This window comes from Carcharhinus amblyrhynchos, chromosome 12 (genome assembly GCF_965287045.1).
Source record: "Carcharhinus amblyrhynchos chromosome 12, sCarAmb.v2.hapA, whole genome shotgun sequence".
Taxonomy (NCBI): Eukaryota; Metazoa; Chordata; class Chondrichthyes; order Carcharhiniformes; family Carcharhinidae; genus Carcharhinus; species Carcharhinus amblyrhynchos.
In genome coordinates, this window is record NC_137335.1 from 48,829,370 (window position 1) to 48,852,412 (window position 23,043).

The window sequence follows — 23,043 nt, forward strand, 5'->3', positions numbered from 1 at the left end:
TCTTCGTCGTCCAGTACTTCCCCAGAGCGGAGAAGCTACGATCTTCTCCGGGGACTTCAACATATCATTGATGAAGATGAACATCTCACCAGGGCCATCCCCACACCCCCACTTCTTGCCTTCAGACAACCACACAACCTCAAACAGACCATTGTTCGCAGCAAACTACCCAGCCTTCAGGAGAACAGTGACCACAATACCACACAACCCTGCCACAGCAACCTCTGCAAGACATGCCGGATCATCGACATGGATGACATCATCACACGTGAGAATACCATCCACCAGGTACACGGTAAATACTCTTGCAACTTGGCCAACGTTGTCTACCTGATACGCTGCAAGAAAGGATGTCCTGAAGCATGGTACATTGGGGAGACCACGCAGATGCTACGACAACGGATGAACGAACATTGCTCGACAATCACCAGGCAAGACTGTTCCCTTCCTGTTGGTGAACACTTCAGTGGTCATGGGCATTCGGCCTCTGACCTTCAGGTAAGCATTCTCCAAGGCGGCCTTCATAACAGCGCAGAGTCGCTGAGCAGAGACTGATAGCCAAGTTCCGCACACATGAGGACGGTCTCAACAGGGATCTTGGGTTCATGTTGCACTATCTGTAACTTGCCTGGGTTTGCAAAACCTCACTTACTGTACTGTCTGGAGACAATACACATCTCTTTAACCTGTGATCAGTGCTCCTTCCACTCACATTATCGGCCACTTTAAGACTTGAATAGCAGCTTAGGTGTAAAGATTTGCATTCTAATCAGTAATCTGTAAACTGTCTGTGCTTTATATGCTCTGTCTGAGGACAGAACTCTCCATTCACCTGACGAAGAGTTTAACCTCGAAAGCTTGTGAGTTTACTATCAAATAAACCTGTTGGACTTAAACCTGGTGTTGTCAGACTTCGTACTGTGTCTTCAATACACAAGAATGTCCACTAGATATCATTATCGACCACATTAACATCTCCATTTTGTACCAAAGGCACAATGTAATCTAATAATACAATGCAACAGTTGAGATACGTGGCACAGACCAGTGATAGACAACCTAGGCTGGTGAATGGGCCTCCATCTCATTGAACTGCAAAATTGAAATCGGACTTCTTCATTAACCATGACCCCATGAATAAGATTAACATTTAAACTGAATATTTCATGAGTTAAAGTTTATATATTAATAGAACTAGCAACTTCAAATGATAAAATAAAAAGAAATGCTTACACTTTGGACACACTCAGTCATTGTGTGCAATCAGCATGCACCTCACTTGCCCTTGCTTAATGTGTGTAACACTCCAATCATACCCATTGGAAAAATACTACATGGATACATTTATGAAGAGTTTATTCATAAATGACCTGGATGAGGAATGGGTTGGTAAGTTTGCTGACGACACGAAAGTTGGTGTGTTGTGGATAGTTTGGAGGGTTGTCAGAAGTTGCAGCGTGACATAGATAGGTTGCAAGACTGGGTGGAGAAGAGGCAGATGGACTTCAACCCAGATAAATGTGTATTGGTCCATTTTGGCAGGTCAAATGGGATGAAGGAGTATAATATCAAGGGTAAGACTCTTAGCAGTGTGGCGGATCAGAAGGACCTTGGGGTCCGGGTCCATGGGACTCTTTAAATCGGCCTCGCAGGTAGAGGATGTGGTTAAGAAGGCGTATGGTGTACTGGCCTTCATCAATCGAGGGATTGGGTTTAGGAGTCAGGAGATAATACTGCAGCTTTCTAAGACCCTAGTTAGACCCCACTTGGAGTACTGTGCTCAGTTCTGGTTGCCTCATTACAGGAGGGATGTGGAAGCTATTGAAAGGGTGCACAGGAGAATTACAAGGATGTTGCCTGGATTGGGTGGCATGCCTTATGAGGATAGGTTAAGGGAGCTCAGTCTTTTCTCCTTGGAGAGACGAAGGATGAGGCAACCTGATAGAGGTTTATAAGATGTTGAGAGATGTAGATAGGGTGGATTCTCAGAGGCTATTTCCCAGGGCTGAAATGGGTGCTACGAGAGGACACAGGTTTAAGGTGCTGGGGAGTAGGTACAGAGGACGTCAGGGATAAGTTTTTCACTCAGAGGGTGGTGAGTGAGTGGAATCGGCTGCCGTTGGTGGTGGTGGAGGCAAACTCATTGGGGTCTTTTAAGAGACTTCTGGATGAGTACATGAGACTTATTAGGATTGAGGGTTATAGGTAAGCCTAGTAGGTAGGGACATGGTCAGCGCAACTTGTGGGCCGAAGGGCCTGTTTGTGCTGTAGTTTTTCTATGTTCTATATCAGCAGGATGTGGCAATGGTCAAAATGTCTCATGGGCTACCCTCAGAACCCAGATGGGAAGCATGTGGTTCCCAGGCCACAGGCTGCCCATTACTGGCAAAGAGATTCCCCTTTGGGCACATCCAGAAAATTGTGCAAAAATACACAATCATGAGGTGACAGTTTAAGGTTTATGTTGAAGTTAATTTGAATAATAAATATTAAATTGTTATTGAATGGGCTGGATAATGGAATGTGATTATTCTTTACTTCTTTCCACTATAACATATTCATTGATGTGTTTAAGATTGAGTTGAAGTTTTATTACTACAGTTGAAAGAGGTTATCAAAAATAAGCATTTTAAACAAGGGTGTTCTATAGAATCCATAGAAACCTTATGGTGGAGGAGGCCATTCAGTCTACCGAGTCTGCACTAACTGTCCAAAGAGTATCCAGGCCTCACTCCTTTACTTCTCTAATCCCCTTAACATCTTTGGGCATTAAAGGACAATTTAGCATGGCCAGTCCACCTAACCAACACATCTTTGAATTGTGGGAGGAAACCAGAGCACCCAAAGAAAACCCACACAGATACAGGGAGAACATGCCAACTCCACAGAGTGAACCACAGTCAGAATGGAACCCAGGCACTGTGGGGCAGCAATGCTAGCCACCATGCCATTCTATCCTCCACCAGTGAATTCAATTTAAAAACGACTTAAACATCATTACAAATCCATAATGAAACATTTAATAGCTTTATTGGTGTGCATAAGTCAGTTTCTTCAGAAATTATAGGCAGAATCTTTCCAAAAAATGACTGAGGGTGCCATCTCACAAAAAACATTCTAAGTGCCGAACAAGCAAGAAAACAGGAGCTTCAGCCCTGTTTTTTGGGCGAGTTTGGAAATACAATCATATAACACTCTGTCATTTTTTTTGGACAGATGTGCGATTCTCACCAATGATTTCGCCGGTGAAGGCATTCGCAGACTGTCTAGGGCACCCTGATCTCCCAGTGAATTATCCCATGTCAACATGGGTCACTGGCATTCAGGTCCTATCAATGGGCTCCTCATCACATCACCCACCACCACCCCCCCCAACACCCTGTTCAGACTGGCACCACCCAGCCAATTGCTCCCTGTGCAAGAGTTCTCCTCCCCTGCAGGTTACGCTCACCCTCACTCAGGTCCCAGTGGGCAGTGCTGGTCTGGGTAGTCTAGCCATGATCATTGAAGCCCCAGGGCTTCAATGGCTTCCACTCCCTCTGGTGAAGCCATTATGCCTGATGTCTGCTAGTGGAGACCAGTAGTGATCCTGACCAGGTTCTCAGCGTGTCAGAGGGTTGGAAGATCCTGTGACTTGGGAGTCTAGCTTCAAATGGGCTAAGCATATCTAAATGCTACTTTAAGATATGCTAATCAGCCTCAGTCCTTTTCTGAGCTGATCCAGTTAGTGCGAGGACTGACCGGTGAGGACGATGTCACTCAGAATTTGCCAATAACATGTAAAACATGTCATCAATATTTAAAGCAGCTCCATGCCCAGAGTTCACTGGCAAAACGGGCCTGGTAAGATCATGTGAGACGAGAAACCGGGCATAAAACCGATGTTCTGCTTCTCATGCAAAGATCGCACCCTAGGTGATAAAAGGACAAGATAACCAGAGTGACTCACACGACCAGTCTGTCTGGCACCACAACCACCCCACATTTAGTCACTTTTTGGGAGAGTAGCTAGTTGCACTTCAGTTCTGGGAGGGGCAGATCCTAAACACATCAGTGAGACCAGCTGCAAAGCAATCAGGTGCCATTTTGAAAGGGCGCCTCAATCTCAGCGCACTGGAAAACACCCCCCCCCCCCCCCTCCCTGACACAGATCGGTGGCATCAGGTCTAGCCCAATGGGTTTCCATCATGCCCTCCCCCTCAGGCCCCGTCCACTTTTTATTTATTAGTGTCACAAGTACATTAGTTACATTAACATTGCAATGAAGTTACTGCAAAAGTTATTGCTGGCACACTGGCATGCCAAGGAAAGCTTCAATGGCCTCTGAACCCCCCTTAATGTATGTAACCAGCATGCCCTATCTCCTTCCACTCGTTTAATAAATGGAAATGCATTCCTAAAAAAAGTATAGGTGTAAAAAGTATTCCTGAAATTTTTCTTGCCACAGCACAATTAAAATGTTTCAAAACACTTATTTTGCACTTATTTTTAATGACGTACTAAATTAAAATTTTCAAATGATGGGGGCGATCCTGCCAGGCCATGGTGCTGGGGACGCGAGATTGGCCTGACACATCCAGGGACCCAGCAATTGGGCCATGTGGGGGTCAGAGGGGCAGCAATGCAGGGTCATGGGGCTGGCCAGTGATGCAGGGCTACTGCGCATGCACCGATTTCAGCACTGACAATGCTATGCTGCTGGCCTATCCAGCGGAATAGGCCCCGGCCACTGATTTCAAATAATATTCACGGTAGTGTGCTCTGCAGCGTGGCTAGTTGTGCATCAGTTCTTGGAAATCTTGCTGAAAAACCAGCGGAATTTAAGCAAATTCGACACTTTTTGCGAGAATCATCCCTGAGATATCTATGAATGACTAAGGGGGGCTCAACACCTTAAGCCTTCTCTGCCATTCAATAAGATGATTGCTGATCCAACTGTAATCCCAACTCCACATTCCCAATTTCAACTTCACATTCTCGCCTACCCCGATAAGCCATTATCAAGAATCTATCTCTGCCATAAAAATATTAAAAAGACTCTGCCTCCACCATCTTTAAGGAAGAACTGCAAAGACTCACTGTCCTATGAGGGAAAAATTCTCCTTATCTGTCTAAATTGGGCCCTTATTTTTAAACAGCGATTATAAACCAAATCTAATTCAAAACATCAAGATTCAGAAAATTCCATGCATTAGAAAGTTTGCCAATTTTTCCAAGTAAAAATTGAATCAACAAAAATGAATCTGAATAAAGTGATTTGCAATTTAAAGTGTTACCACTTTTGTACAGAACAATGACTTTTTAAAGTTCAATATTCAGTGACTGGCAGAAAGGATCACACAACAGAATTTCAAGTTTTAAGACTGCTACCGTAACAAACACAGCAAAAGCAACACTGACTAACCACTATTTCAATGGGCAACATATACTCTACTACAGAATTAAAAATCCCCTCCATGGTGAGACTTTACTTTATCCCTGGGTGGACACCTCATTCTCCAGTAACTACTCCAAAGCTGTTCTCAGCTTTGGTTGGCTTGCTTTCACTTTTTTCCAGCCTGCAGCTTCTAATCCCCAAATGGACTTCCTTGATAACCTCTGAGATCCCACCGTCAAACCAAAGCCAGCTGAACTTTCCAGTCTCATTTAAATCCTCATAAAGCTGGTCTCTTCAATTCAAGCAGGAGCTGCCACCCATATTCTGAGTGGTGAACAACACTGTCTAGTTGCTAATCTCTCAGAGTCAGGTGAACTGACCCAATCTGTGAGCTTCAAGAATATTTTAAGAAAATCCCTAAAAGCCTACATTACAATGGTCTGTTATGGAATCCTAAGGTCGGGGGTTGGAGGGGTTGGGGGGGTAGTGATTGGAAAGAATGCTCGGCAAAAGGAGCTCTTCATAGGTTTGCAATCTCTACAGATGAGGGGAAGGGATGGCAGGAGGTCTCCCATTTCACTGGGTTTGGGGCACCTGCACAAAGGCACCCAAAACAGTCTGCAGCCGGTTTCACCAGTAAGCTTAGGCTCGTGCCCCCACTTCCCACCAATCGCATCGGGGCTTTTTTCGCTGCAAGACTGTGACTCAGAGCAAGTGCCATTTTCTCACTTGTCAGGAACTTCGAATTTTTTTTCGTGACATCGCATCCATTATTCTTAAAAAAGTTATTTATTTATAACAAAAAATTAAAGATGGCAGAAGTAAAAGTATAAAGCAGAATAAGACAACTAAGACAAACTCACAATTGAACCAAGAGATACTGTGGTTAGAATAGCCTTAGTACAGTACTTACGAAAGAGCACAAAGTTCATACAATAAACATCCCAAGGACCATATGTCAGACTTCTCATTATAGGACATGTAATTAATTTGTTCCTGCAAATCAAAACATACAAATGATTAATATAAACTTATATTGTCAGTTACCCAGTAATTGTCACCCTTAATTCACCCACTCTAATTAGTTACTTTAATACAAGTTAGATAACAGATCAAAGTAATGAAAAGTAGTGTAATATTTAACAATTAGATTTAAAAAAGATTGAATAATTAATAATTGTAATTAAATGGTTACTATATTCCAATATCCTTTCCTCTTGAAAAGGCCAAGTGACAAACCATTACGTCATTGGTGAAAGCAAAAGTTATTAAATTATTTTCAGGATTATTAACACTGACTATTATATACATTTCCATATATTATAAACAAAAATGTATACTCACTGGAGACATGTAATAAGGAGTGCCAACAAATGTTTTGGCAAAACTAGTGTCATGTTGTAAAATCCTAGCCAAACCAAAATCACCAAGTTTGACATTATGCCGTACGTCAAGGAAGACATTTGCAGGTTTGAGATCTCTGTGTAGCACTGTGCGGCCACTTTCACTGCGTCTGTGACATTCTCGTAACGCCAAAGCTAACTGAGCAAGAACACGCAGGGCAAAATCTTCCTCTAAATACCTTCTGAAAGGCAAATTGATTTTTCTTTCAAAAACTCCTGAAACTATTAAATATACATAACCTAATTAACAAATTCATATTCTTTCTACAATTTGGTTTAAACAAAACATGGAATAAAAACACAGCAACAATATGCACTCTACAGGGATTATCTTTGTTATTACCTGCTGCAGTGTATTAAGAGCTGTCATCATAATTTAAATTTTGAATCAGAAATGTTACAATCTTTTATTCTTATTTTCTTTTACTTCCTGTTGTGTCATAGAATCGTAGAAACGCCACAGTGCAGAAGGCGGCCATTTGGCCCATCCAGTCCTCACCAACCACAATCCCACCTAGGCCCTGTCCCCACAGCACCATATTTTTATCTTGCTAATCCCCCTGACAATAGGGTCAATTTAGCATGGTCAATCAACCTAACCCGTACATCTTTGGATTGTGGGAGGAAAACCCACACAGACACGGGGAGAATGTGCAAACTCCACATAGACAGTGATCTGAGGCTGGAATTGAACCCATTGGATCCCTGGCATTGTGAAGCAGGAGTGCTAACCATTAGCATTGTGCCGTCAATATCTGTCTGTTGATATTCATTCTGCTGGGGCACAGTTCCACGGACACTCTCTAATATCTCAACAAATTGTCTATCTTTATTCATAAATAATAAACAAAAAGTCAAAGGCTAGAAGACAAAGAGCCTACCCAAAACAGTGGTTCTCATCAGATACTGCCTAATCTGCTGAATGATTTCAGTGTTTTCTGCTTTTGCTTATTAGGCATGTGCGAAATCTTGCACAGCTAATTGGATGTAGATTAAATTAACTTTAAAGAAATGAATCTTAGACAATAGTTTAAGTTAATGTAGGGGCATAGTAGCTGCAACATACATTTCTAGCTATTTCTATGAATTGTGGTCAAATGGACAAGGCCTTTGAAATTAGGCCCAACATAAAAATGGAAATTTTAAATGAATACAGCTAAAAACTACTTCTATGAGGTGACACAGGTCAAAAGACAACAGGGACACTTATCAGAACTGTCTTGCATATTGAACACGAATGCTTCACCTAAACAATAGGGAAGTCACCATGACCTGAAGCCAGAACCCAGACCTCTTACGTATTGAATAGAGAGGCTCAAATTTTACAATGGAAGAGTCATGATGGGCCGAAACCCATCAGGAGGTACTCAGACATTATGATTGTATATTCCCTAGCTTCAGGCAGACTCCCTGCTATTGAAGAGATATATACAACTAGGGTAACCTGGCCTAACCTCATTGGGTGTTGTGATCCCCAATCTGTCACCACACTGGCCAAAAACCATTGAATATTCAAAAGAGAAAAAAAGGATAAAACAGCCACATTAAAGACAAATTCCAGCAAAGACTTGGGGTGACACAAGATAAATTCAGTTTAAAAATTGTATGAAGAAAATTATTTTCTGGACCTCAGTTGGAAAATAAATGCATGTCTTCATAGGTTTTGGCATTAAACAGTGGCAATATGGCTGATAAATAAAACATGGCCAAGGGAAGTTGGTCTGAGTTAGCAGGCAGCCAGTCAAATAGCTTTACAGACCTTCGCTGACAAAACATCCCATGCAAACATGTTTCTGAGCAAACCAGGCAGAAAAGAAAAGTTAAAAAATATTCAAAAGCACAAAGCCAAAAGAACATATTGGGCAAAAAGTAAATTTGGTCTATTGCCTTGATGAAGAGTGAGGCTTCCACAGCTGCTATTAGCATGACTAGCAGTGAAAAAGATAAGCAATGGAGTTAGCTGGGAGATTAGTGCCCAGCTAATATGTTCACACATCATACAATTACTTATGCCTTGTAATAGAATAGATATTATAATAGTACATAAATTCGTCAATAGCTTGCATTGATATAACACCATTAAAATAGTAAAATGACCCAAGACATTTCACAGGATGTTATCAAATAAAATTCTACACCAAGCCAGATGGATATCAAAGCAGATGACCAAGATTTTAAAGTGTGTCTTAAAGAAGGAAAGAGAGGCAAGGAGGCTTAGGGGGATAATTCCAGAGCTTAGGGCCTTGGCAGCTGAAGGCATGGCCACCAATGGTGGAGCAATTAAAATTAGGGGTGTGCATTCGGCCAGAATCGAAGGAATTCAGGTATTTCTGAAGGTAGCAGGATTGGGCAAGGTAAGAGATAGGGAGGGGCATACTCATGAATGGATTTGAAAACAAGTATGAGAATTTTTAAATTGAGGCATTGTTTAACTGGGATCCAACAGAGGTGAACCATACACATTATGACTTAGGATTTGGACTATTAGTTTTATGTAAACTTACAGTATCTGAGTTTTTTTGAATCAAGTGAGTGCAAAACAGAACTCATACGTCAAGCAACATGTTATTAACCTGGAGTCTTCAAGCAGTTTCACATATTGGCGATTTACTCTTAGTCTGGGGCTGAACATACCATAGTAGTACTAAGTCTTATTTTCTCCTTATTCATGACAGATAATAGTTTCTATTGCTGCCCACTAATAAAATGTTTTTTTCTTATTATTTATACAGTCCTGTAAAAAATGGAAGAACGAGTCCTCAAGTGTGTTGAATTGTAGCTTTCCACTCAAACACAGAAAAGTTTGAAATATTGTTTTTCTAGCAACAATTCTAATACAATAAAATTAACATTGCTACAAGTGAAGCATTCTCCCTTTCTCCTGGCTTATCCTCAGAAAAAATCTTGTTGGAATAGGAGTCAAGTTTAAAAACAATTACACTGGGAAGTCATAGTTGTGATATGGGTGCATCTTTCAAAAAAAACCATGGATAACAAATTCTTGTCCAGCGAAAATTGAAAAACCCCAGTCATACAATGCCTGTTAATACAGGCACCATTAGTATGTATTATATAACACATTTTACCTTTCTCGTATACACTTGTTAATCAGACTGGCCAAGTCGCCTCCTTCACAGAACTCCATTACTATGTACAAAGTTGCATTTGTTCTGTCAATAATACGGTCGTAGTATCGAACAATGTTTGGGTGTTTAAGTTCACGAAGCAAGTTCACCTCCGAGACAAGCATCTGTTTTTCTGCCTCAGACATGGATCCATAGTCCATCTCCTTCCAGACCAGGACCTGTAAAAGTTAGTTCACGTAATGAACATCCATTTCAGATGGATGACAGCAGTTTGGTATCACAAAGATAAGTTAGGTCACTTAATTTTTAAAGTTGAAATTTGAGGATTATGTTTACATCAGAATGGTTACAAATTTCGCTGTGTGTTGTATTGCATATTTACAAGTGCTCATTACCAAATATAAATTTATCAGTTTAATTTTTGAAATTTAACATATTTGACTTGACAATTTGTGTATGAGCTTCATATAAGGTATACTTTGGACAGATTTATTTGTGACATCTACATCTAATTTTCCAATTATCAATGAAAGTAATGGTGCAGAGGGACCTCGGGGTCCTTGTGCATGAGTCGCAAAAACCCAGCCTGCAGGTGCAGCAGGTGGTCAGGAAGGCTAATGGGATGCTGGCCTTCATAGCGACGGGGATTGAATATAAAAGTAGGGAGGTCTTGCTGCAGCTGTATAGGGCATTGGTGAGGCCGCAGCTGGAGTACTGTGTGCAGTTTTGGTCGCCGCACTTACGCAAGGATATTTTGGCCTTGGAGGGAGTGCAGAGGAAGTTTACTAGGCTGATACCGGAGTTGAGGGGATTGAGCTATGAGGAGAGGCTGAATAAACTAGGCTTGTACTCGTTAGAGTTTAGAAGAATGAGGGGAGATCTCATTGAGACGTATAAGATGATGAATGGGATGGATAGGATAGAGGTGGAGAGACTCTTCCCGCTCAGAAAGGACAGTAGGACTAGGGGGCACAGCCTCAAGATAAAGGGGGAGTGGTTTAGAACGGAGTTGAGGAGGAACTTCTTCACTCAAAGGGTGGTGAATCTCTGGAATTCTCTGCCCGCTGAAGTGGTGGAGGCTGCCTCGCTAAATATTTTTAAGATGCGGGTTGATGGGTTTTTGATAAGCGAGGGGATTAAGGGTTATGGAGAGAGGGTGGGAATGTGGAACTGAGCCACGACAGATCAGCCATGATCTTATTGAATGGCGGGGCAGGCTCGAAGGGCTAGATGGCCTACTCCTGCTCCTATTTCTTATGTTCTTATGAAAGATCAAACCATTTGATCTTTACAAAAGTCGTATTCTTCCCAAACAAAAATATCCTTCAAGAAACATGATGTTCATTATGGCATTCAGTGGAAATGCTAAGAATGCCAGGTCTTCAAAATTAGCAATGGCACTGAAGTTATTCATCGTAACTCACTTATCTTTTAGTAGACCAGGGATTCCCAGACTGGGTTTCATAAAACCCTAGGGTTCTGTGGGACTCCTCCAAGAGTTCTGTGATCTGTCTAGTCATTTTAAATTTCAATTTCCAGCTTGACCAATCGAAGGTGGTTGTTTCACTTTGTTAGCCACTGATAGGCACACAAGTCAATCAATCAATGAGCAGCCAATGTACTGAGAAAAGCATGATATCTAAGGTACCCACTGCAACCCAAAATAACATGTCCATTATATATCAGCATAACATGCACTTCTACCTCATCTGCATCTTCATAATTAATCACAACAAACCTTTCCTGGCTGATCTCTCATACTTCTATTCCTAATGGAAGCAAGCTTGACATTCTAAAGTTTCTCAATTCTTTACTGTATTTATTAATGACAATCTCAAATCTATGGTCCCATCTTTTAGCTTCCCCCATAAGTGGGAGTATCTCTACATCCACCCCATCAAACTCATTACCTGGCCCAAGATTGTGAAGGATAAGCACATGGGAAGCAGCCAAACATCTCAGATTTCACCACCCAGAACAGGCTGAAGCTAAGCACCGACAGCGAAAGGAGTGCATGACAACCTGGACACTGCACCCACCCGCCCACTCCTCCAACCACCGTCTACCCCACCTATGCCAGAGAGGGTACGGCACACATTGGGCTCCTCGGTTGCCTGAGAACTCACTTTTAGTGTAGTTGCGACTCATCCTGGACTCCGAGGGACTGCCTAAGACAGGCAGTTATTTGTCGGACCATTGGGGAAAAAATGACGCTCAGTCTGTTCAATATTTTCTCAGGGTCAGTCTGGTACCATCCTTTGGAATCAATATTACACCTTTGAATTTTCTATTTAGCAGTTATAGATGTGTTTTGTATGACCAACATTCATCCAATGGGGTGAGGTGCATCTTTCCTCATATACCATCTCTACAACAAACGCCACATCCCGGAAACCAAGATAGAATCCATATTCTCAACTTGCACTCAGGATGCAGACGAGCTGCAAAACTCTGCCAAGCAGACGAGACAAAGCAACTACACCATTTACATGCACACCAAGAACGTGATACTTGAGAAACTCAGCATCACCACCAGCAGCAACCAAGCCTCCCCAGTACCACAGCAGAGAACAGTGCCACTACAGGGAAGTCCATTGTCAACTTGTCGGACTACACACTTCAACCAGATGAAGTCGAAATTCTCAGCCGAGGGCTCAATTTCTGCCCCACACCAAAATAGACCCCATCAGTCTCGCAGCAGACACACAGGAATTCATCAGGTGAATGAGGCTGCGGGAGTTCTTCCACAAACCCCAAGAGGCCAACAGCGAACACAATGAGACAACCAATGAACAGGAACAGCCGACAGAGATCGGCGGTGCAGCAACCGAAGAGGAAGGAGTTCAACTGGACTCCTCTGGAAGGCCGCTGGCCTCGACTTGACATGTATGCCCAAGCCATCAGGAAGTGTATCAACACTATTTTCATCAACTGCACTCACAAGACAGCATCAAAAAAACAAGTTCCGCACACATGAGGACGACCTCAACCGGGATTTTGGATTCATGTCACACTATCTGTAACACCCAAAACTTGCCTGGACTTGCAAAATCAATCTCACTAACGGAGTTGAGGGGGTTGAACTACGAGAGGCTGAATAAACTAGGCTTGTACTCGTTAGAGTTTAGAAGAATGAGGGGAGATCTCATTGAGACGTAGAAGATGTTGAATGGGATGGATAGGATAGAGGTGGAGAGGCTCTTCCCGCTCAGAAAGGACAGGAGGACTAGAGGGCACAGCCTCAGGATAAAGAGGGGGCAGTTTAGAACAGAGTTGAGGGGGAACTTCTTCACTCAAAGGGTGGTGAATCTCTGGAATTCTCTGCCCGTTGAAGTGGTGGAGGCTGCCTCGCTCAATATTTTTAAGACGCGGGTTGATAGGTTTTTGATAGGCAAGGGGATTAAGGGTTATGGGGAGAGGGCGGGAATGTGGAACTGAGCCACAACAGATCAGCCATGATCTTATTGAATGGTGGGGCAGGCTCGAGGGGCTAGATGGCCTACTCCTGCTCCTATTTCTTATGTTCTTATGTTTCCTATCTGGAAACAATATACATCTTTTTAACTTGTGCTTAATGCTCTCTCCACTCATTGTCTACACCTTTAAGAATTGATTAGCTGTAAAGACGAGTGAAGGAGCAGAGAGACAGATAAGAAATTACCTGTTAAAAACCTGTTTAAATAAGTTTAAAGCACTTTCGTAGTAAGAACTTACCTTGTAGAACTGTTTAAATCATTTAAAAGCATTTTAGCGGGCTTTTTGTATTTACCGCTTTAAGAATTCTAAGGGAGTGGATTGCAGAGAGTTGTGGGGGAGCAGGCTTTAAAACAGCGCCAGGTTTAAAAGGAGGCCTGGTGTAGACAGCAGGCAGCGTTGGAGCGGGCAGCAGAGTGAGTGGGAAGCAGAATGAGCGGGAAGCAGAGTGAGCTATTAGGGCTTAGGATCAAAAGGGCTGGGGAGAAAAAGGGCCAGGTAAGTTCGTGTGGAAATTTTCAATATTACTACAGTGAATAATGGAGGGGCATGTGATGTGTTGTTTCTGTATGATGTGGGAGCTGGTGGACCCTAGGGTCCTTCCCAGTGACTATGTCTGCAGTAAGTGCAGGTTGCTGGAGGAGCTCCAGCTCAAGGTAGATGAGCTGGCCTCTGAGCTACAGACACTGAGGCTCATCAGGGGGAGAGAGGGTGCCATTGTCAATGGGGTGCAAGTGACATCCATCCCCCCTAGACTGGCTAACTCTAACGGTCAGGAACAAGAGGGGGCTGCTGAGCGAAGGAAGGGGGGTGGGGAGCGGAGGAAGAGGGGTGGGGAGCGGATTCCTCAGCCTCTCAATCTGCATAACAGGTTTGAGGTTCTTGCTTCCAGTCTGGACGAGAACGAGGGAGGTGAGGCTGGTGAGCAAACTGCACACAGTACAGTGATGCAGCAGGACATAGGCAAAGAGAAGGTGAAAAGGAACGTAGTAGTAATTGGGGATAGTGGGGTTAAGGGTATTGACACTGTCCTTTGTCACAATGACAAAGTGCACAGAAGGGTGTGTTGTCTGCCTGGTGCTCGGGTCCGGGATGTCGCATCTGGGCTGCAGAGGAACCTGGAGTGGGAGGGTGAGAATCCGGTCGTTGTGGTACATGTGGGTGCCAACGACGTAGGCAAAATGCGAACTGAGGATCTGGGGAGGGAGTATGAAAAGCTGGGAATGGAATTAAAAAGTAGAACCGACAAGGTGGTTATAAGAACATAAGAAATAGGAGCAGGAGTAGGCCAACTAGCCCTTCGAGCCTGCCCTGCCATTCAATAAGATCATGGCTAATCTGTCGTGGCTCAGTTCCACATTCCCGCCCTCCCCCCATAACCCTTAATCCCCTCTCTCATCAAAAACCCATCAACCCGTGTCTTAAAAATATTTAGCGAGGCAGCCTCCACCACTTCAACGGGCAGAGAATTCCAGAGATTCACCACCCTTTGAGTGAAGAAGTTCCTCCTCAACTCTGTTCTAAACCGCCCCCCTTTATCTTGAAGCTATGCCCCCTAGTCTTACTATCCTTTCTAAGCGGGAAGAGTCTCTCCACCTCTATCCTATCCATCCCATTCATCATCTTATACGTCTCAATGAGATCTCCCCTCATTCTTCTAAACTCTAACGAGTACAATCCTAATCTATTCAGCCTCTCCTCATAGCTCAACCCCCTCAACACCGGCATCAGCCTAGTAAACCTCCTCTGCACTCCCTCCAAGGCTAAAATATCCTTGCATGAGTACGGCGCCCAAAACTGCACACAGTACTCCAGCTGCGGCCTCACCAATGCTCTATACAGCTGCAGCAAGACCTCCCTACTTTTATATTCAATCCCCCTCGCGATGAAGGCCAGCATCCCATTAGCCTTCCTGACCACCTGCTGCACCTGCAAGCTGGGTTTTTGCAACTCATGCACAAGGACCCCGAGGTCCCTCTGCACCGTCGCCTGCTGCAGTTTTTCTCCACGTAAGTAATAATCCTTCCTACCATTATTCCTACCAAAGTGGACCACCTCGCACTTGCCAACATTAAATTCCATTTGCCATTTCCTGGCCCATTCGCCCAGCCTATCTAGATCCTTCTGTAGACTCTCCCCACCCTCCGCACAATTTGCCTTTCCACCAATTTTGATGTCATCAGCAAATTTCGACACCCTACACTCGGTTCCCTCCTCCAGATCATCTATATAAATGGTAAATAGCTGAGGCCCCAGCACCGACCCCTGGGGCACTCCACTAGTCACCATCCGCCAATCCGAATAGCACCCATTGACCCCCACTCTCTGCCTCCTATTTGACAACCAGTCCTCTATCCACGCTAACACCCTACCCCCAACTCCATGCCCCCTGACCTTCTGTAATAACCTCTTGTGAGGTACCTTGTCAAACGCCTTCTGAATATCCAGAAAGACCACATCCACCGGCTCTCCTCTATCCACCGCCCTAGACACATCCTCATAGAACTCCAGTAAATTTGTCAGACACGACTTCCCTTTAAGGAAACCGTGCTGCGTCTGCTCTATCAAGCAGTTCCCCTCAAGATGCCTCGCTATTTCCTCCTTGATGACGGATTCTAACATTTTACCTACAACAGACGTTAAACTAACAGGCCAATAATTCCCCGCCTTTTGCCTGGCACCCTTCTTAAACAACGGCGTAACATTAGCCGTTTTCCAATCTTCCGGCACTTCCCCGGAATCCAGCGACGTCGGGAAAATAACCACCAAGGCATCCACTATCACCTCCGCCATTTCTTTCAGGACCCTCAGATGTATTCCATCCGGTCCTGGGGACTTGTCCACAATCAGTCCCTTCAGTCTGTCGAGCACCACCTCTCTAGTAACAGTAATGTCATCGAGACCCTCCAGTCCTACCACCTTTCCATCTCTAACATCTGGCAAATTATTCACGTCCTCCTCCGTGAAGACCGAAACAAAAAAGTTATTCAATACCTCCGCCATATCCCCATCCCCACCACTAAGTCCCCCTTCTCATCCTCTAAGGGACCAACGTTCACCCTAGCCAGCCTCCTCCTTTTTATATATTTATAAAAACTCTTGCTATCTTTTTTATATTAAGCGCTAGCCCAGCTTCAGTTTCTCCTACCCTCCTTTATCAACTTCTTTGTCAATCTTTGTTGACATTTAAACCTCTCCCAATCCTCTTCTCGCCCACTACTCTTAGCTACTCTAAACGCCTCCGCTTTTAATTTAACACTTTCCTTCACCTCCTTCGTTATCCACGGCTTATTACCCCTCCTCCTACGGTCCTTTTTGACCATCGGAATAAATTTCTGCTGAGCACCAAGAAAGATCTCCTTAAAGATCCTCCACTGCTCCTCAGCAGACCTACCTTCCAACGCGCTCCCCCAGTCCACATTCGCCAATTCTTCTCTCATCCTACCGTACTCCCCTCTGTTCAAACAAAGGACGCGTGTCCGGGAGCCCACTTTCTCCTCCTCCATCTGCACCAGAAACTCCACCATACAATGATCACTCTCCCCAAGAGGATCCTTCACCGCAAGGTCCCTAATTCTACCCGCCTCATTACATAGCACCAGATCCAAGATAGCTCGCTCCCTCGTCGGCTCCAACACACACTGTTCAAGGAAACTATCCCGGCAGCATTCCAAGAACTCCTCCTCGAGCCCACCGCTTCCAACATGGGTCGACCAATCAATATGCAGATTGAAATCCCCCATAACCATGGCCGTCCCATTCCAGCACGCCACACTTATTTGTGCGTTAACAGCCCGCCCCACCTCCAGATCATTATTCGGGGGCCTATAGACGACACCCACCAGCGTCTTCCTCCCTTTGCTGTTCCTAATCTCTACCCACAACGGTTCCACCTTCTGCTCCTTGGCTCCAATATCATCCCTCGCTACCACCCTGATGCTATCCTTAATCAGCAGAGCTACGCCCCCCCCTTTTCCCTCCCGCCTATCCTTCCTAAACACTTGATGCCCCTGGACATTCAGCTCCCAGTCCCTGTCACCTTGCAGCCACGTCTCTGTAATGGCCACCAGATCATATCCATTTGTGTCGATCTGCGCCACCAACTCATCCACTTTATTCCTAATGCTTCACGCATTCAGATAAAGCACCTTCATCCCAGCCTTCACCTGGACCTTATTTGCTGGAACGCCACCAACCATACTCACGCCCCTTACTCCCTCTATTATTGGGACATCCTCAGCGTCTATCCTTACCTGTACCGTCTCCTTAACTTTAGACCCTGTAATGTCACCTACCCTCACAACCCCCCCCTCCCCCCCAAATTAGTTTAAAGCCCTGTCTACAGTCCTCTTTACACGATTAGCCAGCACTCTGATCCCAGCACGGTTCAGACCAACCCCATCCCACCTGAACAGGTCCCACCTACCCCAATACTGGTGCCAATGCCCCATAAATTCAAACCCATTCCTCCCACACCAATCCCTGAGCCACCCATTCACATCCTTAATCCTATCAACCCTACGCCCGTCTGCACTCGGTTCAGGCAGTAGCCCAGAGATGACCACCTTGTCGGTTCTACTTTTTAATTCCATTCCCAGCTTTTCACACTCCCTCCCCAGATCCTCAGTTTGCATTTTGCCTACGTCGTCGGCACCCACATGAACAACTACGACCGGATTCTCACCCTCCCACTCCAGGTTCCTCTGCAGCCCAGATGTGACATCCCGGACCCGAGCACCAGGCAGACAACACACCCTTCTGTGCACTTTGTCATTGTGACAAAGGACAGTGTCAATACCCTTCACCCCACTATCCCCAATTACAACTACGTTCCTTTTCCCCTTCTCTTTGCCTATGGCCTGCTGCATCACTGTACCGTGTGCAGTCTGTTCACCGACCTCACCTCCCTCGTCCTCGTCCTCGTCCAGTTATCTCTGGGCTACTGCCTGAACCGAGTGCAGACGGGTGTAAGGTCGATAAGATTAAGGAAGTGAATGGGTGGCTCAGGGATTGGTGTGGGAGGAATGGGTTTGAATTTATGGGGCATTGGCATCAGTATTGGGCTAGGTGGGACCTGTTCGGGCAGGATGGGGTTGGTCTGAACCGTGCTGGGACCAGAGTCCTGGCGAATCGTGTAAAGAGGACTGTAGACAGGGCTTTAAACTAATCTGGGGGGGGGCCAGGAGGGTGCGAGCGTAGGTGACATTACGGGGTCTAAAGTTAAGGAGAGGGTACAGGTAAGGGAAGAGGCCGAGGATGTCCCAATAATAAAGGGAGTAGGGGGCGTGAGTATGGTTGGTGGTGTTCGGTCAAAGAGGGTACAGGTGAAGGCTGGGATGAAGGCACTTTACCTGAATGCACGAAGCATTCGGAATAAAGTGGATGAGCTGGTGGCGCAGATCAGCACAAATGGATATGATCTGGTGGCCATTACAGAGACATGGCTGCAAGGTGACAGGGACTGGGAGCTGAATGTCCAGGGGTATCAAGTGTTTAGGAAGGATAGGCGGGAGGAAGAAGTGGGGGGCGTAGCTCTGCTGATTAAGGATAGCATCAGGGCGGTAGCAAGGGATGATATAGGAACCAATGAGCAGAACATGGAATCGTTGTGGGTGGAGATTAGGAACAGCAAAGGGAAGAAGACGCTGGTGGGTGTCGTCTATAGGCCCCCGAATAATGATCTGGAGGTGGGGCGGGCTGTTAACGCGCAAATAAGTGCGGCGTGCAGGAATGGAACGGCCATAATTATGGGAGATTTCAATCTACACATTGATTGGTCGACCCATGTTGGACGCGGTGGGCTCGAGGAGGAGTTCTTGGAATGCTGCCGGGATAGTTTCCTTGAACAGTGTGTGTTGGAGCCGACGAGGGAGCGAGCTATCTTGGATCTGGTGTTATGTAATGAGGCGGGTAGAATTAGGGACCTTGCGGTGAAGGATCCTCTTGGGGAGAGTGATCATTGTATGGTGGAGTTTCTGGTGCAGATGGAGGAGGAGAAAGTGGGCTCCCGGACACGCGTCCTTTGTTTGAACAGAGGGGAGTACGGTAGGATGAGAGAAGAATTGGCGAATGTTGACTGGGGGAGCGCATTGGAAGGTAGGTCTGCTGAGGAGCAGTGGAGGATCTTTAAGGAGATCTTTCTTGGTGCTCAGCAGAAATTTATTCCGATGGTCAAAAAGGACCATAGGAGGAGAGGTAATAAGCCATGGAAAACGAAGGAGGTGAAGGAAAGTGTTAAATTAAAAGCGGAGGCATTTAGAGTAGCTAAGAGTAGTGGGCGAGAAGAGGATTGGGAGAGGTTTAAATGTCAACAAAGATTGACAAAGAAGTTGATAAAGGAGGGTAGGAGAAACTATGAAGCTGGGATAGCGCTTAATATAAAAAAGATAGCAAGAGTTTTTCTAAATATATAAAAAAGAGGCTGGCTAGGGTGAACGTTGGACCCTTAGAGGATGAGAAGGGGGACTTAGTGGTAGTGGATGGGGAAATGGCTGAGGTCTTGAATAACTTTTTTGTTTCGGTCTTCACGGAGGAAGACGTGAATAATTTGCCGGGTGTTAGCGATGGAAAGAACATAAGAAATAGGAGCAGGAGTAGGCCAACCAGCCCTTCGAGCCTGCCCCGCCATTCAATAAAATCATGGCTGATCTGTCGTGGCTCAGTTCCACATTCCCGCCCTCTCCCCATAACCCTTAATCCCCTCGCTTATCAAAAACCCATTAACCCACGTCTCAAAAATATTTAGCGAGGCAGCCTCCACCACCTCAACGGGCAGAGAATTCCAGAGATTCACCACCCTTTGAGTGAAGAAGTTCCTCCTCAACTCCGTTCTAAACCGCCCCCCCCCTTTATCTTGAGGCTGTGCCCCCTAGTCCTACTGTCCTTTCTGAGCGGGAAGAGCCTCTCCACCTCTATCCTATCCATCCCATTCATCATCTTATACGTCTCAATGAGATCTCCCCTCATTCTTCTAAACTCTAACGAGTACAAGCCTAGTTTATTCAGCCTCTCCTCATAGCTCAACCCCCTCAACTCCGGAATCAGCCTAGTAAACCTCCTCTGCACTCCCTCCAAGGCCAAAATATCCTTGCGTAAGTGTGGCGACCAAAACTGCACACAGTACTCCAGCCACAGCAAGACCTCCCTACTTTTATATTCAATCCCCCTCGCTATGAAGGCCAGCATCCCATTAGCCTTCCTGACCACCTGCTGCACCTGCAAGCTGGGTTTTTGCGACTCATGCACAAGGACCCCGAGGTCCCTCTGCACCGTCGCCTGCTGCAGTTTTTCACCCCGTAAGTAATAATCCTTCCTACCATTATTCCTCCCAAAGTGGACCACCTCGCACTTGCCAACATTAAATTCCATTTGCCAGTTCCTGGCCCATTCGCCCAGCCTATCTAGATCCTTCTGCAGATTCTCCACACCCTCCGCGCAATTTGCCGTTCCACCAATCTTGGTGTCATCAGCAAATTTCGACACCATACACTTGGTTCCCTCCTCCAGATCATCGATATAAATGGTAAATAGCTGAGGCCCCAGCACCGACCCCTGGGGCACTCCACTAGTCACCAACCGCCAATCCGAATAGCACCCATTGACCCCCACTCTCTGCCTCCTATTTGACAACCAATCCTCTATCCACGCTAACACCCTACCCCCAACTCCATGCCCCCTGACCTTCTGCAATAACCTCTTGTGAGGTACCTTGTCAAACGCCTTCTGAAAATCAAGAAAGACCACATCCACCGGCTCTCCTCTATCCACCGCCCTAGACACATCCTCATAGAACTCCAATAAATTTGTCAGACACGACTTCCCCTTAACGAAACCGTGCTGCGTCTGCTGTATCAAGCAATTCCCCTCAAGATGCCTCGCTAATTCCTCCTTGATGACGGATTCTAACACTTTACCTACAACAGACATTAAACTAACCGGCCTATAATTCCCTGCCTTTTGCCTGGCACCCTTCTTAAACAACGGCGTAGCATTAGCCGCTTTCCAATCTTCCGGCACTTCCCCGAAATCCAGCGAAGAAGGTGGTAGGACTGGGTCTCAATGACATCATTGTTACTAGAGAGGCGGTGCTCGACAGACTGGAGGGACTGATCGTGGACAAGTCCCCAGGACCGGATGGAATGCATCCGAGGGTTCTGAAAGAAATGGCAGAGGTGGTAGTGGATGCCTTGGTGGTTATTTTCCAAACGTCGCTGGATTCCGGGGAAGTGCCGGAAGATTGGAAAACGGCTAATGTTACGCCGTTGTTTAAGAAGGGTGCCAGGCAAAAGGCAGGGAATTATAGGCCGGTTAGTTTAATGTCTGTTGTAGGTAAAATGTTAGAATCCGTCATCAAGGAGGAAATAGCGAGGCATCTTGAGGGGAATTGCTTGATAGAGCAGATGCAGCACGATTTCGTTAAGGGGAAGTCGTGTCTGACAAATTTGTTGGAGTTCTATGAGGATGTGCCTAGGGCGGTGGATGGAGAAGAGCCGGTGGATGTAGTCTTTCTTGATTTTCAGAAGGCGTTTGACAAGGTACCTCACAAGAGGTTACTGCAGAAGGTAAGGGGGCATGGAGTTGGGGGTAGGGTGTTAGCGTGGATAGAGGATTGGTTGTCAAATAGGAGGCAGAGAGTGGGGGTCAATGGGTGCTATTCGGATTGGCGGTTGGTGACTAGTGGAGTGCCCCAGGGGTCGGTGCTGGGGCCTCAGCTATTTACCATTTATATCGATGATCTGGAGGAGGGAACCAAGTGTATGGTGTCGAAATTTGCTGATGACACCAAGATTGGTGGAACGGCAAATTGCGCGGAGGGTGTGGAGAGTCTGCAGAAGGATCTAGATAGGCTGGGCGAATGAGCCAGGAACTGGCAAATGGAATTTAACGTTGGCAAGTGCGAGGTGGTCCACTTTGGTAGGAATAATGGTAGGAAGGACTATTACTTACGGGGCGAAAAACTGCAGCAGGCGACGGTGCAGAGTGACCTCGGGGTCCTTGTGCATGAGTCGCAAAAACCCAGCTTGCAGGTGCAGCATGTGGTCAGGAAGGCAAATGGGATGCTGGCCTTCATAGCGAGGGGGATTGAATATAAAAGTAGGGAGGTCTTGCTGCGGCTGTATACAGCATTGGTGAGGCCGCAGCTGGAGTACTGTGTGCAGTTTTGGTCGCCACACTTACGCAAGGATATTTTGGCCTTGGAGGGAGTGCAGAGGAGGTTTACTAAGCTGATGCTGGAGTTCAGGGGGTTGAGCTATGAGGAGAGGCTGAATAAACTAGGCTTGTACTCGTTAGAGTTTAGAAGAATGAGGGGAGATCTCATTGAGACGTATAAGATGATGAATGGGATGGATAGGATAGAGGTGGAGAGACTCTTCCCGCTCAGAAAGGACAGTAGGACTAGGGAGCACAGCCTCAAGATAAAGGAGGGGGGTGCGGTTTAGAACGGAGTTGAGGAGGAACTTCTTCACTCAAAGGGTGGTGAATCTCTGGAATTCTCTGCCCGTTGAGGTGGTGGAGGCTGCCTCGCTAAATATTTTTAAGATGCAGGTTGATGGGTTTTTGATGAGAGAGGGGATTAAGAGTTATGGGGAGAGGGCGGGAATGTGGAACTGAGCCACGACAGATCAGCCATGATCTTGTTGAATGGCAGGGCAGGCTCGAAGGGCTAGATGGCCTACTCCGGCTCCTATTTCTTCTGTTCTTT

General features: G+C 45.7%; 1 protein-coding gene across 2 annotated transcripts in view; it reads right to left on the reverse strand.

Moving 5' to 3' along the window:
* The window catches only part of nek2 (NIMA-related kinase 2), a 36,822-nt gene that overhangs the window by 13,196 nt on the left and 583 nt on the right, over window positions 1–23,043 (reverse strand). The window contains exons 2-4 of one of the 2 annotated variants that reach the window (XM_080199801.1): window positions 9,867–10,084; window positions 6,722–6,959; window positions 6,291–6,373 (exon numbers count right to left, since the gene is read on the reverse strand). In XM_080199801.1, coding sequence (XP_080055927.1) covers window positions 6,291–6,373; window positions 6,722–6,959; window positions 9,867–10,084 — 539 coding nt within the window. Of the gene's footprint in view, window positions 1–6,290; window positions 6,374–6,721; window positions 6,963–9,866; window positions 10,085–23,043 lie in introns of both variants that reach the window. The other variant, XM_080199800.1, reaches the window with a different exon arrangement.